Source organism: Pogona vitticeps, chromosome 3, assembly GCF_051106095.1.
Source record: "Pogona vitticeps strain Pit_001003342236 chromosome 3, PviZW2.1, whole genome shotgun sequence".
NCBI lineage: Eukaryota > Metazoa > Chordata > Lepidosauria > Squamata > Agamidae > Pogona > Pogona vitticeps.
In genome coordinates this window covers 38,820,574-38,837,746 of record NC_135785.1, presented here as the reverse complement: position 1 = coordinate 38,837,746, position 17,173 = coordinate 38,820,574, and the positions used below count along the sequence as shown (strand labels likewise).

General features: G+C 39.1%; 1 protein-coding gene across 6 annotated transcripts in view; it reads left to right on the top strand.

Moving 5' to 3' along the window:
• PXYLP1 (2-phosphoxylose phosphatase 1) overlaps positions 1-16,141 on the top strand; it is a 106,601-nt gene extending 90,460 nt beyond the window's left edge. For all 6 annotated transcript variants that reach the window (XM_078389217.1, XM_072995964.2, XM_020793163.3 and 3 more), the window contains 2 exons: positions 12,541-12,680; positions 13,598-16,141. In XM_078389217.1, coding sequence (XP_078245343.1) covers positions 12,541-12,680; positions 13,598-14,526 — 1,069 coding nt within the window. In that variant the 3' untranslated portion in view covers positions 14,527-16,141. The remainder of the gene's footprint in view (positions 1-12,540; positions 12,681-13,597) is intronic.
• The last annotated feature ends 1,032 nt before the right edge of the window (positions 16,142-17,173 follow it).

The following is a 17,173-nucleotide window of genomic DNA, read 5'->3' as shown; positions in this document are numbered from 1 at the left end:
TTCCTCCTCCTCCTCAGCTTCTTGCCTTCTTCCTCTCCCTCTCGCTGCTGAGCCAGTGCGCTCGCTCGCCCGCCACCCGCCTGTTTCCCTTTTCCCCCTCCTCCTCCTCAGCCTCTTGCCTTCTTCCTCTCCCTTTCGCTGCTGAGCCCGCTCGCTCGCCCGCCACCCACCCGTTTCCCTTTTCCTCTTCCTCCTCATGCCGCCGCCCGCTCAGCCTCTTCCGCTCTTCCTTGCCCTCTTGCTGCCATGCCTGAGCCACCGCTGGGCTGCCCGCTGCCCCGCGCCGCTGAGCCAGCCGCGCGCTTGCTTGCCCGCCACCCACCCATTTCCCCTCTTCCTCCTCCTCCTATTGGGAGGGTCGTCTTATATGGCCGGTCACCTTGTGCGCTGGCAAATACGGTAGTTAAATTCTGTGACATTTATGACAAATGGTAACTGGACTGTTAAAAACCAAGCAAACAACCAATCCAAAAATATCATTTCTAAATTAAAAGCATTACTGGAAAAATAAAGTATAATAGGATGTAGAATAATTTTGCACATTCTTGAAAGGATTTTCAGATGTTTTCAGTAAATTCTGTCAAGACCAAGGAGCTGTCTGTCTCTCTGTCTCTGTCTCTGTCTCTGTCTGTGTGTGTGTGTGTGTGTGTGTGTGTGTGTGTGTGTGTGTGTGTGTGTGTGTGTGTGTGTGTGTGAGAGAGAGAGAGAGAGAGAGAGAGAGAGAGAGAAATAGAGGAGTGAAAGTGAGAGAGAAGACACTGAGGTGACGGGCTGTAAACAAAGTCCATGGAGTTTATATTTTTCCATACAATATCCCTGGGAGTGGTGGCATATAATCTTGTCCTGTTGCTCTCAGGAACATTTACAGCCCCTGTTTCCAGTTGTGTGGCAGCAGCTAGACTACTTAGCTACTTGGAGCAGCTATATACTGTTGGAAAAGAAGATAAAATTCTGTAAAGGGTAGTACTTAAGTACTTCTAAAAATAATTCCATGCAGATACTGAAGCAGGATGGATGAAATTTCATTATGAACACATGCAAAGAGGACACAAACTGGATTTAGGTTGATCTTTTAGTGGGTAGTGAGAGAAATGAATGTATTTGTATGAATGTACACATTATTTCATGAATACAGAGAAGTATAACAGCCAGTCAGAAATGCTGGAAAGAAACTGGAAAAAGAGCAGCAGGTTTTTAGCAACTTATGGTCAAAAGGGTGTATTGGCTCTGATTGCTATATTCCACTTGAGGTTTTTTTTTCTATTCTGTTTGATTAGCTTGTAATACTCCAGCACTTTTGAAACGCTGAAAACGAAAAAGCAAATATATGAATAAAATGTTCTTGTTATAAAGCACGAATTTCAGCTTTTGAAAGTAATGCAGATTATCGATGGGCATTTATTTTCTATCCCACCTTTTTCCTAACACTGAGAGCCAGGACACCTTACTAAAAATGATTCTAAAATAGATATTGCTAAAAACAAGGAAGGTTCTGCTTCTAAACCCTTTTTAAATGTGTTATGCTAAACAAAATCACTCACTTGAAACAATCGAAAGAAAGTACATCATCCTCTAAATTGTAAAATAAGACTTTTCTATCATTTTGTGAAATTTGGAAATACTCTGGCTACAACCCAGGGTCAAAGAGTGATAGAAAAGGCAGAATTTGATATATTTTTTTCAATTTTTATTCTTCCATGATTTTACAATTTACATTTAAAGAATCTCTCTGGAGGCTCAGTCTATCAAACTGAGTAATTTCTTTCATGCAGCTCTGTCCCAGCAGCCTTCACAGTGTTGCTTGGATACTGTCTCCTGCGGCATCTGTAAATTGGCCAATTCAACAGTAAGATTGCTAATCGGAATTTATAAAAAAAAGGGAGAAAATCTTTGGGAAAAGTAATTGCCCAAGCAGAATCTGAGTACCATTGCCTTTCAGCTGTCATGTAAATCCTTTTTTTCTTGAAAATAGCAATGCTCACAGTATAACTTAGTGAACACTTGCATGCAGGTTGTTTTCATAAAGGACAAACATCTTAATACTGTATATGGCCTTTGGAGAATAATTTTTTTCATAATTGCATTTCATAATCTTGTGTTTATGCTTTCATTGCTTGTACACAATTCAACTGACAGGCATGCAAGCATTTTACCACTACAAATACTGAGGTTTCAAAATATACAGGGCCAGAGCTAATTGTAAATGCCAGTGTTCAGGGGAATAAGGAAATTTTTACATATCATAAGGGGTTAAGATTTGATTGTATCTATCACCTGCTTATTCGTCTACCTGACAAACACCTTTTTCAGGTCAGCACCTGTGTTGGTCAGTGTTAAAGCTTTAGAGCAGTGGTCCCCAACCTTGGGCCTCCAGATGTTCTTGAACTACAACTCCCAGAAACCTTCACCACCACTTCTGCTGGCCAGGATTTCTGGGAGTTGAAGTCCAAGAACATCTGGAGGCCCAAGGTTGGGGACCACTGCTTTAGAGGAACGACTGGCCCACTGTGCTACCATGACCATTTTTAAGGGTGAGCCTTGCAAGATATACAAATATTTATTGTTATATGTACTGTTTCTTAGTAATAAATCAGATTACTTTGATTGCTAACTATTCATCTCAACTAGAATTAGACCAGTTGAATGAATTGTCAGTGCAAGCCCCATCAAATTAGTGGATTTGGTCTAGGCAGGACTGCTAGTTTGATTTAGCCTGTAGTGTATAGTGAAACATAATAATGATAAACATTCAAGAGAAATTTAGACAGCCAGATAGGCCCCTTCCAACTTCATGATTCTGTAATCATAATCACCTTAGAACTGTACAGCTGGAAGGGACACTTTGAACCACTGAGTCCAGCCCCTGTCAAAGAGGCACAGTGGGGAATCGAACTCCCAGCCTCTGGTTCTGTAGCTAGATGCCTAAGCCAATGAGCTGTCCAGCAGTTATGCTGTATTCTTTCTCTGACTCATCTGCCCTTCCAGTACTGAGACAGACAGTGAGGAAAGTGCAAGCAGGTGTACCTTGTTTATATTAGCCTTGATTGAAGTCTATGAATCATTTTCCATCTAGGATAAATTACATCTTTTGCCTTGAAACCCTGATCTTACGAATCATTATGGCACTTTAGATGAGCAGGCTGCACAGTTACCCTTTCTGAAGCATTTTCCTTTTTGATGTGTGATGATAAAGTTGGCATTTGCTCTGATGTTAGTGAATATGAAGCTGGACAGAATTAGGTTATAGCTTACTATATATGAAGTTGCTAGTTGTGTTCATGTATCAAAAGATGCATGTGTCCTGGGTACTGCACACAGGTTTTATAGTGCCCATGTCTCTGTCTTAGTGGAGTTAAACTTTTAATAGGGTGGTCATGCAATGTGAAATTAAGCGTAATTGGTACAGGCACCACATACACTCCAGATTCACCACAGCTATTGTGCTGGGCATAAGAAAGGACTAGGGGTAGAGATGGGACGAATATACAGATTGGCTTTTTCGATGGAAAATTTGTTAAATATTTGTCAGTCTGTATTTGTCAAATTTTAAATCCCAGCGAATACGGATCGATGAATATTTTCCCGTTTTTATTCATCCTTCATAATTAAAAAACAAAAAACATTCTGCCTACCAGCCAATAATCAGCTGGCCAATAGGCAGCCACCCACTCCTACAGCCTACTCTCACCCCTTCCTCTCTCTAAGCCCCCCCCAGCCCTGCCAACACCCCCTTACTGTAATCATTGCTGCTGCTGCCAAAGTCTCCATCAGGCCTCTGCAGCCATGGCCTGTAGAAAGGGAAACTGGCTGCCCTTTGCAAAGATGGTGGCTGCGACTTCATTTAGGGTAGGGAAGCTGCAGCTGCCATCTTTGCATGGGCATCCTGGATTCTCTTAGCCTGACCTCGGCAGTGGCGGCGACTATTACGATAACTTTTGATAACTCACAAAGCAGGAATTATCGCCGAAATGGTGAGTCGTCCCCATCTCTAATTGGGAGATATCTAATCTCACTTTATAAATGGAGGGAAGGTATTGTGTGGACTACACTCTGTACTTCACAAAGAAACCTGCAGTCCTATCTATAGTCACTTGGAAATACGCTCTACAGAAAATAGTGACATTCCTAGCTAAATATACATAGGATTGTCCTATAATTACACATCCAGAGACTTACCACTAAAGTTTAAATATAAAGTATGAAAGTGAGCCCTCTGTAGAAATAAATGAACAAACAAACAAATAAATTGAAATTATTATGGCAGCCATTTTACTGTTTCTATCTAACAACAATTTGTTGAATATATCTGTCATTTTTGCTAACTAAAAGAAACTTTGATAAACTGAAAGTTAATAATAGAAACTTTGATAAACTGAAAGTTAATATAGTTATGGTATAAGAAAACTGCATTATATACAGTTCACAATGATATAGCAGTAAAAATACTTGATTTTCATCTAACCATACCAAATTCTCCATAATCTGAAAGTTCCTTTTAAGATTTTAAGCTAACAATTAAGTTTCTTTTTCCATTTTCCCAACAAGAACTAATAGGCATTCAGAATTATATAAAGCTTCTTGATAATTTAGACTAAAGTATGGTCTGCTTTCACTGAGATGATAGCATGGTGCCCCCTTGTGGTAACTTTCTTCTGGACTTACTAAAGTAGCAAACAGTAGTTGTGTTTTATTTCATTGCTGTTTGTTCAGTGCTTGTTAACAGTTTTCAATTTTACAAATACCATCAGGCAGAAATTATACTCATTTTGAAGCCATGACATTTTTGCATTTTGTTTGATATTAAATTTCTTTATGGATGTGAATGTTAAGTTTAATTTTATGAATGCATCTTGATCAAAATTTGAGAAAACAATTTTTTGTTGTTCTTTAGTCGTTAAGTTGTGTCCGACTCTTCGTTATCCCATGGACCAGAGCACACCAGACCCTTCTGTCTTCCACTGCCTCCCGGAGTTTGGTCAAATGAAAAAAGAATAGGAAGCATCAATGAAATACATGTTTACATTATGTATATATTATATATAACAACATACATGTTGCAATGACATTGTCTAACTAATCTGAGCCATAAATTACAAAATCTGTTTATGTTTAGGGGTCATAAGTGCAGATGTCTGTAAAAGCCATGCTGAAACAGAACAGAGACCTTCCTAGTCTGACCTTCCATTTTTACAGTAGCCAGCTATTTTGCCTATGGGAAGCCCACAAGCAAGATGTGAGTGCAACTGTACCTTCCACCTTGTGTTCCCCAGCAACTGATATATAGATGCGTGTTGCCTCTGATACTAGATATGCTACATAATCATCCTATTATCCACTGATGGCCATAACCTCAGTGGGTTATATAATTTTCTTTGAAATCCATCATTGTTGGCAGCCATCACTGTAGCTTGTGGTAATTAATTCCAGAATTTAACCATATACTGTGTGAAGAGGTACTACCATTTCTTTCATCCCAAATCTCTCACCAATCAGTTTCATTTGGGTGAGATGTTTGAAATTATTCTGCAGACAGCATCTTCATGAAAGACCTGTCAAACATAACATACCATATTTTTCCATGTATAAGACACTATTTTTTTCTAAAATCATTACACTAAAAATTGAGGTGCATCTTATACACAGAAGTAAGCTGAGATAGCTGTGGAAAGAACAAAAATGGCACATACCTTGCCTCTGTAAACAGGCTTCCTTCAGTCATGAGGCTTAGCTTCCTAAAATCAGGATATTTAGCTTCCTCCAATCACGAGCCTTATGGAACTGACATCAGCTGCCGAGCAAACCAGTTGGAACACACCTATTTGTAGGTGGAGCCTGTAGGCTCAGATGCAACAGGGACTCCTAAATGTTCAAGCGTTCTGAGCCCAGATGCTGAATACTCAAAGCTAAGTTTTCTTAATTTTGGGATTAGAAAAGTGGGGCTGCGTCTTATAAACAGGGGTGTGTTATAAATGCAAAAATACAATATCCGCGGATATGTTCTGTTCCAGAGCAGTTTGCAGGAGTCAAATGTATTGTCACTGAGAACTGCTGCCTATATTTTTTTATTTACTGGAATATCATGTATTCTCTTACAAAGTAGCATCCAGATGGGCACATGTTTAGATAGAGGATTATAAGCCGTGAGTTCAGGGGGAACAGAGTGCAGAAACCACAATGATAGTTATGTTAAAGATTAATGAGGATCTATTACAGAAAAATTAGCTGTGAAAACAAATGTCCTAGCATTGGTAGCAGATTTGTGTTACATTATCGTTGGCACTAATTTCTCTGCAAATGTGTAATTGGCACACTTTGTACTTTTACATTTCATTTTCCTCAAGCCAATTTTAGATAATGGTACATGCATCTGATGAAGTGGACCTTAGTCCATGAAAGCATATACTATAATTAAATTCATTTAAAAAACACTCTGGTTTTTGAATGTGGGATATTGTGCTTCTATCCATGATTCAAGCCACCAGAAAATGTCCTGATTTTTTCATCAGTTAACTATTTCTTACCTGTACAGTTTGTTATTTGCTTGCATCTCTTAGTGTATTTCAGAAGGGACAATGCCAGCCTGATTTTTTCAATGGGGACTAAAGTTCCCAGAATCAGCAATGCTGACTGAGAGATTCAGGAATTTATGACCCAACAAAGTCAATTTTTGACACTCTGCTTTGGTTTCCCTTGACTGAATGCAACAGAATCCAAGATTCTAGTTAATTAATATATTATTTATGCCACAAATAAAGTACTGCAAGAAATTCTGACAGGCTGCAGCCCAACTAGCTTCCAGGTATGACCAATTACAAGATGATGGGCACTCAGATTATTGTGGCACATCTGAAAAAGCTGGTTATGCAAATAAGAGTTAGGAATATAATAGGTTTTACTATCAAGGTTTATATTCCAGTAGCAGAGTTGAAGAATTTTCTAAGAAGGTAACACAATTCTGTTGAAGACGAAAGATAACCTTGTGGCATTCTGAAGACAAATTTATAAGTAAAACAACGTTCTACAAGGCAATTCTAAAAATGGCACAGCCCAAACAAAAAATTATAACATTGAAATTGGACTTTGGATCTGCACCAAATTTGGCACAGGTGTAGCAGACAACACCACTCACTACCATTCACACTTGCTGAAAAACAGCCATGGCAATTGCTTTGTGTTTGGGTGAGAAGTGGTTAAAAAGAAGGAGCCAGATACAGGGATTTTCCCTTGCTTGGTATCACTTTGTGATAATGAATAAAGGAAAAAAGTCCAAAAACAGTTTCACTAAGGCTTGGGCAGAATTTTTAAGAGTTTGAAGGTTCAGACAAGACTTAATGATTTGTAAGCAGAAGAGTTAAGAACTGGTTTCTGGACATAAATTGTCATGTTGTTAGGTTATTTCTTATATCATGGGGACTATGCTATTATTATTTAACAGACATGACAAATGTGTTCTGTTTTATATTCACTGTAACTAAGGATTAGCATGTATACAGTGATATGATTTTTAGTGATCTTCCTTTCTTAAATATTTTTAAAACTGTTGTTCAGTTGTGTTTTTTTATTCAAGAGATTGTCATTACATTTTTACATTTGATTTTCATGCAACTGAAACTATTTAAAAACATTATACTGAGAATTTGCATCTAGAAACTGTAAGTGTCTGACAAAGAAAGGAAACACTGAAAACTAATTTGCTTTTAACAGTTCTCTAGAATTATTTGCAGATAAGAAAGATAATGGTTTCAGAATTTGACTTCAGTTTTGAAAAGCTGTGAAACCTCTTATCCAGGAGACAGAAATATTGTTAGAATAATAGTGCATAATAATTGGACTGTTCATTGGTTTTCATCAACTTAGAGCTGTGGATTGGATCCAAAAGTGCTGTTACATTAGCAGAATGTGCTTCTGGATTCACAACTGGGGGCATTTTTGGAAAAGATGCTAGATCTATTTCTGGTTCCTGCATCCCAAGGTCATACTCTTTTCTGATCCTCTGACGCAAAACCACTTTCAGAGAAGCCTGGGAGACTGTAGGTGGAAGTAAGACTCAACAGTCTAACTTGTACATGAGTAGAAACGGGATATTGAGGTGCAAATTAGTAAACAAGGAACTTCATTAAAAAAAACAATAGTATCACACATACACTGTGATTGTGTGCAATTTTTTTAAAAGGTGGAAGTAATTGATTAAGTTTTGATAGTGCTCTATACATTTGTGACATTAAACCAATTGAGGTTATAGAAGCAACACAATTTCTACAGTAATGGGAAAGCAGCATGAAATAACTTCCTTAATGGAAAGCAATACAAATACTGGGTGTTTTTTGTTCCAGTTTTCACTCAAGCAGTGTGGTCTCTACTGATTTTTCGAAAAGAAGACCATAAGCCACTCTCTGTTTAAAAGGTAGTTTGCAGTTTAGCAGGGGGCTGTTGGCATGAAAATGAAAACAAATGCCCAACTGTGTTTTGCCTTTTTTTAAAAAAAAAATCTTTGCAGACCTTTGGATAGTAGCCAGTGCCTTCAGATGGATGTCATACGCTGTTGTTTTATTGCTTTTTTGGGGAAGAGGTGTTTGTTTTGCTAAATGAATTGGCAATTGACCTGTGTACAGTATTTAAATATGATACAAATGTAAAGCAAATGGTGTTCTAGTACAGTCCCGTACACAGAGAGAGACACATACACATGTATATGCCAGAATCCTGCTAGTACTGAATGAGTTATTTAGTAACTTGTTGCAGCTAAGTGGTGCTAATTGATGAAGTACCAGTGCATTTCAGTGCCTGATTGTGCAGTATTTGACTCAGCATCTTGCCAGTTGCCAATACGTAATCAAAGCAGGTTACACAGGTACCAGTAGGATTCTGGTTATTCTTTTTGATAACAGATCCAGTTGATTTCAATGGGGCTAAAGTTTGTCAGGATTCAGTCCAATAGTATTATGTATCTCAAAATTCAAGCAGTACATAATTATATACTTAAAATAATTTTACCACATAGAAGATGAAAATGAAAACTGACCTAAATTTCACACCCAGAGATGAACATCAATTCAGAGACCTCTTGGTCATCTTGTTTGATGTCAGAGCTTTTGTGCTTGTTCCTTATTTTGGCTTTTTCTATGGGCTGAACATCAAAGCCCACAAGAGCACTGCAGCAGCCTGCAGAATATGACTTGTTCTAAATGCAGTAAGAGATGCTAAATAAATATATTTTGCAGTCCGAAGTATTGAAAAGCTAACATTGGTGATTTGCTTATACTGTGAAATAAATACAGAAAGTTATATAAGTGCCATAGAACTAGTTCCATGTTGTTTGGAAAAATATTTTTAACCATTATATGTACTATTTATACCCAAATTTCTTGTTAGGTTTTATGCAGAAGTTGCCAGAGGTGATTTTACCATGTCAGTTTCATGTGACAAGCAATTATTTGAACTAGCATAGATTACTGAAAACTGTAATTTTCTCCACTGTTCTTCCTTTCAAGAGTCAAGGGCACTCCTGAGCGGAAATGTTTACCAAGTAAAATGGATGGGGTGACATTATTTGACATTGTCACATCAAAAATTAATCAGGGCTCATTTTTCAAATATGCATTACATTTTCTGCTTTTTAACTCCTGCATTTCAGTTTACACTTAGCTTGCATCTAAGAACAAAATATTAAAGTCATATTAGAAATATAAGTGTGTGCAATCAATGGTATTTGGCTTTAAGAGGAGCCAGAATCCTGTTACTTAAATATTACAACATAAGTGCAGTGTCATAAATTCAGAAGTGAATTCCCAGTACTTAAGGAGTATCGTATCAACTTAAGTGACTGGTGCTCAATGAGTAATGCAAGCACTGATTTCTTAACTAGTAGTAATTTGCTGCTATAGTTACATCTCGGCATCCACTAATGGACTGGATGAGGGTAAATAAAATGAAACTTAATCCAGACAAAACAGAGGTGCTCCTGGTCAGTCAAAAGGCAGACCAAGGAACAGGGATGCAGTCTGTGCTGAATGAGGTTGCACTCCCTCTAATAAGCACAGGTATGTAGCTTGTCCAGTGCTCCTGGATTCGTCTCTGAGCTGGATGACCAGGTTTTAGTGGTAGCCAGGAGGACATTTGCACAGTTCAAACTAGTGTGCCAGCTGTGCTTGTTTCTGGAGAGGTCTGATCTGGCAATGGTGACACATGCCTTAGTTACATCCTGGCTGGATTATTATAACAATCTATGTGGGGCTGCCACTGGAAAGTATCTGGAAACTTCAACAGGTCAAAAACACAGCTGGCAGATTGCTAAGTACGGTTCGCCGCAGGGATCACATAATCCCCTGTTACAACAGCTCCATTGACTGCTGATCTGTTTCCAGTCATAATTCAAAATTCTGATTCTAACCTATAAAGCCCTAAATGACTTGGTTCAAATTATCTCAAGGACCATGTTTCCCTTTATAATCCTGCCTCAGTGTTAAGAGAAACGGGCCTTTCTATCAGTTCTCCCACCTTTGCAGGTGTGTTTGCTGGGCAGAGAAGCGGACCTTCTCTGTCACTGCTCCCAGACTCTGGAACTCCCTCCCACAGGAAACCAGGCTGGCTCTATTTTTGCTGTCCTTCCACATGCAGGCAAAGATATTTCTCTTTAGGCAAACATTCACTTAATCACTGACTGCTGAATGATTTTTTAAAAATGTACAGTGGACTCTCGACTTACGGAATTAATCCATATTGGAATAGTGGCCGCAGGTCAAAAAGTCTGTAGGTCGAGATTCCATTTCCCATAGGAATGCATTGAAAACCATTTAATCTATTTCAGCCAAAGGAAAAAAAAAATCCCGGGCTTCCAAAGCTGCACCTGTTGCCCTCTGCCCTCTGGGGACAGAAGACAGAGGGCAGCGGGTGCAGCTTTGGAAGCCTGGGAAGCCAAAAGCCGCCCCGACCTCTGTGTCCGCTGCTAGCTTCCCAGGCTTCCAAACCCCCTCCGCTGCCCTCTGTATCGCGTCCCCATTGCTCTCTGCCTCCTGTCCCCATGGGGACAGGAGGCAGAGGGCAGCGGGTGCAGCTTTGGAAGCTGAAAGCCGCTCTGCACCCGCTGCCAGTTTTCGGCTTCCCCAGCTTCCAAACCCCCTCCGCTGCCCTCGTGTCTCCCAGGGACAGGAAGCTGAAAGCTGGCAGCAGGCGCGGAGGTCAAGGCAGCTTTTGGCTTCCTGGGCTTCCAAAGCTGTCCCCGTTGCCCTCTGCCTCCTTTCCCTGTGGGGACTGGAGGCAGAGGGCAATGGGAACAGCTTAGAATTTCCCACCCTTTCCCCCTGCCTTTCGTAGGTCAAAGCTCTGGCCGCAAGTCAAACCAAAATTTTGCGGCCGGAGCTTTTCGTACCTCGCAATTTTCATAAGTAGGGACCTTTGTAAGTCGAGGGTCCACTGTATGGTTCTGCCTTACTGCTTTGGAAGTGTTTTTGGTGTCTTTGTGTTGTTTACTGCCTTTGATCCTTTTTAGTATTTGTATACTTACTGTTTTTAACTATAAATATTATCTTTTAATGATATAAGCTGTCTCAAGTCCTTGTTAAGTAGAAAGGTGGGGTAAAATATTTTAAATAAATAAATAAATAAATTATGCTGACATAAGTAAAAAAATCTGGCTTTACTATTTCAGCATAATTGAAATAAACTGTGTATAAGGGCTACAATGTTAACTAGAAATATTTCCCAGCTGATGGGGCAACTTTTTGTTTAAAGAAAAATATTTTAAATCTAAAGAAAAATAAGTATTATTTATATATTGTAAGTTAACAACTGCAGATGCCATGCTATGTGTTCAATAGAGTGTTTCTCCTACAACAACACAGATCCAAAATCTAAAAACAAGACCTGAAAAGTAAGTTTACCTCAGAGTTAACACACACACACACACACACACACACAGAGAGAGAGAGAGAGAGAGAGAGAGAGAGACCCTCTTGTAAAGAATTTGAAGAAGTTTCGTTAAAGAATAATAGTTACAAATGAAAATAATCCTGTCCATTGCATGCTTAATGGGAAATGCTTAATCTTTGGCTGAAGTCTTGTTTCTTTGCTAAGCATGCAGAAGGCAAATGGCGTAACAGAAGCTTGCTTCTAGCCAGCAATTAACAAATCACAATTATTTATGTGAACTGTTTGCAATAAACCTGTTTTGTTAAAACTTACACACAGTATGGACCTCAATCTTTCTAAGTAAACATTGTTGACAGAGATCAGCTGGTGGCAGAGTAAAAGGGAAAGTGGCATGGGCCTAAAAGGCTGGTACCTGACTTATTGTCAGCTATATTTTTAGCTCTTGTGTCTTTCTCTCTTATTTTCTCCCATTGTGTATGTTCTTGAGATATTAGTGTCCATTTGCAAGACAGCAGATTTCTCGTCTTTACTAACTGACTACTTTTCCCCAGCAGGAGATAAGCCCTCATTGTGAAATGAGGTGAACTGACATAATTAGGGCACTTTAATCTATACGGCTTTTCTCCTGCACTTAGATGGTTTTATTGTTGTTGTTTTGCTCTGCCTCTTTAGGAAACCTTCCCATCCTCAGCTTGAAGCTTTCATCAACCATATGGCTAAAGGAGCAGAAGCCCAAATGGATGGCACTCTGAGCAGCATGCCTCGTTACCCCAACCATTTGCTGTGTGAAATGGGAGAACTTACCCAGACGGGTATGTACGCAGCTGTCTTGAGGCTGGGGGTGGTAGTGTCTCTTTTAATTGGAACTGCATTTACTGTGGTAAATGTTTTAAAATGATTTTACAGTAGAAATGTTGGTGCTGCCCAGTACAGTTGTGGCAAGCAGCATTCCTGATTCTGGGGGGTTGGGGGTTGGGAGGGATATCAGAAATCGTTATTTTTTCCCTCCTTGTGTGCACAGTCATTCAGGCCTTCTGCGGGCACCACTGAATGTTTTTGAGGGGTGGGGTCACTTTCTTTCCAGTTCAGTCTCTTTCTTTTCATACAGAAAACTGCATTATACAGTCATCTCAAGAAATTTAATTCATAGTAGTCTTATGATACCACCTCTTAGTAGTCAGTGCTAGCCCCATCTCACCTACTCATGTTTACAACAAAAAGGGGGGGGCAAGGTGGCCTTCTGTAACATAGTTTCGGCCCTGACTCATTCTTTGAAACTGACTGTGCAGTTTTTGTATTTCTGTTTTGTACACAATATTAACAAAATTGCTTTGTAGACATTAAGCTGTGCTGTCATATCTGAAAGCTGATTAGCTTTGGTGGAGCAAGCTCATTGTGTGCTTTGTAGCTTGTCAGGACTGATTTCCACATTGAATACCTCTTATTCATGCCTAAGCTATTTATCATAAAGTTATTGAAGCAGCTGTTCCCTTTTCCTACTTGACAGAGCACTATGGAACACTGACATCTAATTAAGGTTTGTTAATCTATACTTGCAGTCTGTTCCTTTTTGTGCTGTCCTGTGTAATGCAAAATCAAATCAAAATTTTGTGGTTTTTTTATTACACTAAAGACTAGCCCAATGAGTGCTAATTTACAGCCACCCCAAGGGGAAGCCAGTGTCTTAGATATGGTTGTAGGAGAATAATTATCTTTTCCTTTCTCAAAGGGATTGTACAGCATTTGCAAAATGGACAGCTACTGCGGGATATTTATATAAAGAAGCATAACTTGATACCAGGTGACTGGACCAGTAAGCATTTGTATTTGGAGACAACTGGAAAGAGTCGAACACTACAGAGTGGACTGGCATTACTCTATGCCTTTTTGCCAGAGTTTGACTGGAAGAAAATCAACTTTAGGAACCAGTGGAGCACAATTTTTTGTTCTGGAAATTGTGATTGCCCAGTAAGAAATCATTACTTAGAGGAGGAACAGCGTCGCCAGTATAGCCTACGGGTGAAAAATGTACACCTGGAGAAAACATACGCAGATATGGCAAGAGTAGTTGGCATACCAACAAGGCAGTTAAGGGCTTCTAATCCTATAGATTCTATGCTGTGCCACTTTTGCCATAATGTCAGTTTCCCGTGTACTAAGAATGGCTGCATAGACATTGAGCACTTCAAAGTAATTAAGACCCATCAACTTGAAGATGAAAAGGAGAGGCAGGAAAAGAAATACTACTATTTGTATGCACTACTGGCCACTCATCCTATCCTTAACCAGACCGTCAGTCGTATGCAGCGCATTGCAGAAGGCAAGAAAGAAGAGCTATTTGTCCTTTACTCTGCTCATGATGTCACCTTGTCACCTGTTCTTAGTGCCTTAGGCATTACAGAGGCCAAGTTTCCAAGATTTGCAGCTAGACTAGTTTTTGAACTCTGGAAGGACGTGAAGAATTATAAAGAACACATTATTCGCATCCTTTATAATGGTGTTGATGTCACATTCCAGACTTCCTTCTGCCGGAATCATAACAAACATGGCAAGTTGATGTGCCCTTTGGAGAAATTTGTCCATTTTGTTAAGCAGGACATGTTTTCTCCTTTTAATAGCACCAATTATTATGATGCATGTCGGAAGAGACCCTTCTAAAAATGGGATAAATAAAAGATTATATTTGGTATATCAAGAAATGAGTCTCTAAAGAAGCTTAGCTGACACTGTCGAATCTTAGTGTGCCTATGTGCAAATGAGTATTTCTTGATTATTATTATTTTTTTGCCAAGCTCATTCTGGATTAATTTAAAATGTCATAAGTGTACAATGTTAATCCTAACAGTGCACAAACTTTGTGCTCAACTTGATTTGTCTCTTAGCTGCTGTAAAATGGATATTGCTTGAAGAACTAGACGACTATACGCTGGCTCTGTGCTGTTCCACTGCAAAGTTTGCCCCAGTAAAGAAACACAAAAAGTACCACAAGTGTTTCTTTATTCCACAAATGCTTTGTTATTCCCAAATATCTTGTTCTTTGGGTTAAAAAGGATTTATACGTAATCTGACTTTTTGAAAGGTGCATGCATTCAAATGCTTTTTTGTCCAAAAGGGTCTAGAAAGCTTGATCTTGTACCACACAGGAATTTTTTCATATGAGCTAAAGATGGTGTCAAGACGGTCGCTGCATGTCAGAAAACTATATATCACATGGCTCTCATGCTGATTGGCTGGAACATGTAATAAATCTCCATGCCAGCATACAGTGACTTCCAGCACTGTTGGGAATACCTTGTTTTACAAGTGTGCAGAATTTCTCCCACTCAAGATATTTTGGCCTGTTGCTGACATCAGCCCTAGTTGGTGTTGGTGATGATAAAGGACTGTTGGAGTTGTGCCCCAGAGTTGTGTCCCATCCTTATCCTGTGGTCCTTGATCCCAGACCAATCCATGCAGGAGCACTACAACTTAATGATATAGCTCCCAGTTATCTAGAAGTACAATGCAACACTACATACAAAGCAAACCCTAAGACCTATGGAAAGAAAAGCTCTGTTCTTTGCACTTTTAGCACTTTACATGTACTTTGAACAAAAATTACAAGTGTAGAGGAGTTACATAGAGACTAGAAGACTTTGACACTAACTTTAATATGTTACTTGGGGATCTTTTTGTTTATACGTTCAGTCCATTTGTACTGTGATAAAAAGCAGTGTGTTTAGCAGTTTGTTGTAATGGCTGCATGTGGCCAAAGGAGAACTTGACTTAATGCTCAATTTTGTAGCCCGTTTAGTACTTTTATAGACTAGATTTTATAAGCCCAGTTTTGTGTTTTTTTACAGTCTGGTGACTGTACTACAGTGTGTTAAGTGTTTTTTTAACTTCTTTGTAAAGGGACACAAAATGCGGTTTTCAAGCCCTTCTCCTATAACCATGGTTAAAGATTTGTGACAAAAAGATATTCAGAATAATTTCATTTGGTAAGATAGTAAAGCATATAAATTCTATTCTAAAATGTTTCCTTTATATGATATTTTTAGAGAGCTTGGAAAAGGGTTTTGTTACTGTTGAAATGCTACATTTTGTAATGCTGGAGTTTCTATGTAACCAGCAACCAAATTTTAGAGTACAACTTAACTTAAATTGGTGCTAACAATTAAAAGGAGTTGTGATTTGTATTCTGATTTCATTAGTGTTTCACACACATACACCCAAACACTCTTTTGAATATGATATATTTCAATGTTTTTATAAATAAAGTTTTGAAGAACTATTGTGGTTGTTCAGCTCTACTAATCTTTCTATAATTGTTGCTAAAATTTAACTTGTAAACTTTGGATTGGGCAGTTGATGTTCAATTTAATTGTTTCAGCAGTGGCTGTTACAGCTTAATTGGCTTTTAAGTAGAAATGCTGAATGCATTGCAAGAATGTGAAAAATTGGTTTTTCATAGTTTTTTTACAAAAAAAAAGCAGGTATAGTGGCCGACTGGAGGGTCTGGTGGTAATTTCAAGACTTGGTGGTCTCTTCTTCTCTTGTATCTCTTGAGGGTCACTTCTCAGGCCTAAAACAGACCGAGGATATGGGCAAAATAGCTTTTACATTGTGAAAAATTTCTTCTGGAAACACCAAAAACTTTAAAGGCTTCCTTTGCATTATATACAGTGGTGCCTTGACCTACGTACATCCTGACATACGATCATTTTGAGTTACAACTAGCTCCGGCCGCAAAATTTTGCTTCTACTTGCAACCGGAGTTTCGAGTTACAACCAGAAAAAGGCAAGGGAAAAAGGCGGGGAATTCAAATTGCTAACCGTTGATGGCAAAGAGGCTGCTTGTTTGTAGCTCTTTCGCCCCAGCAGGTAGAGACTGTGTGATCAGAGGAGGCTTTGGACTGCCTGGTAAGGTGTTGCTTTCTACTTTTTAAAAACTATTCTGGGTGGATTTTGCAGCGTGGTTTTGGGCTGGGGGGGTTATGTTTCTGTGCTGTGATGAGTCTTGCAGGGTTTGTTTGTTTTTTGGTGTTTTTTCCCCATTTCCAATGGGTCTTGCAGGGTTTGTTTGCTTTTTCCTTTGCTTTTTTGCATTTCTGATGGGTCTTGCACGGTTTGTTTGCTTTTTGCATTGCTTTTTTTGCATTTCTGAAGGCTCTTGCATGGTCTGTTTGCTTTCTGTTTTGCTTTTTTGCATTTCCGAAGGGTCTTTCATGGTTTGTTTGTTTTCTGCATTTCCCCTAGGAATGTATTGAAAACCAATTAATCTGTTCCGGCTGTTTTTGGTTCTTTGGTCGAGGGGTGGTTTGTA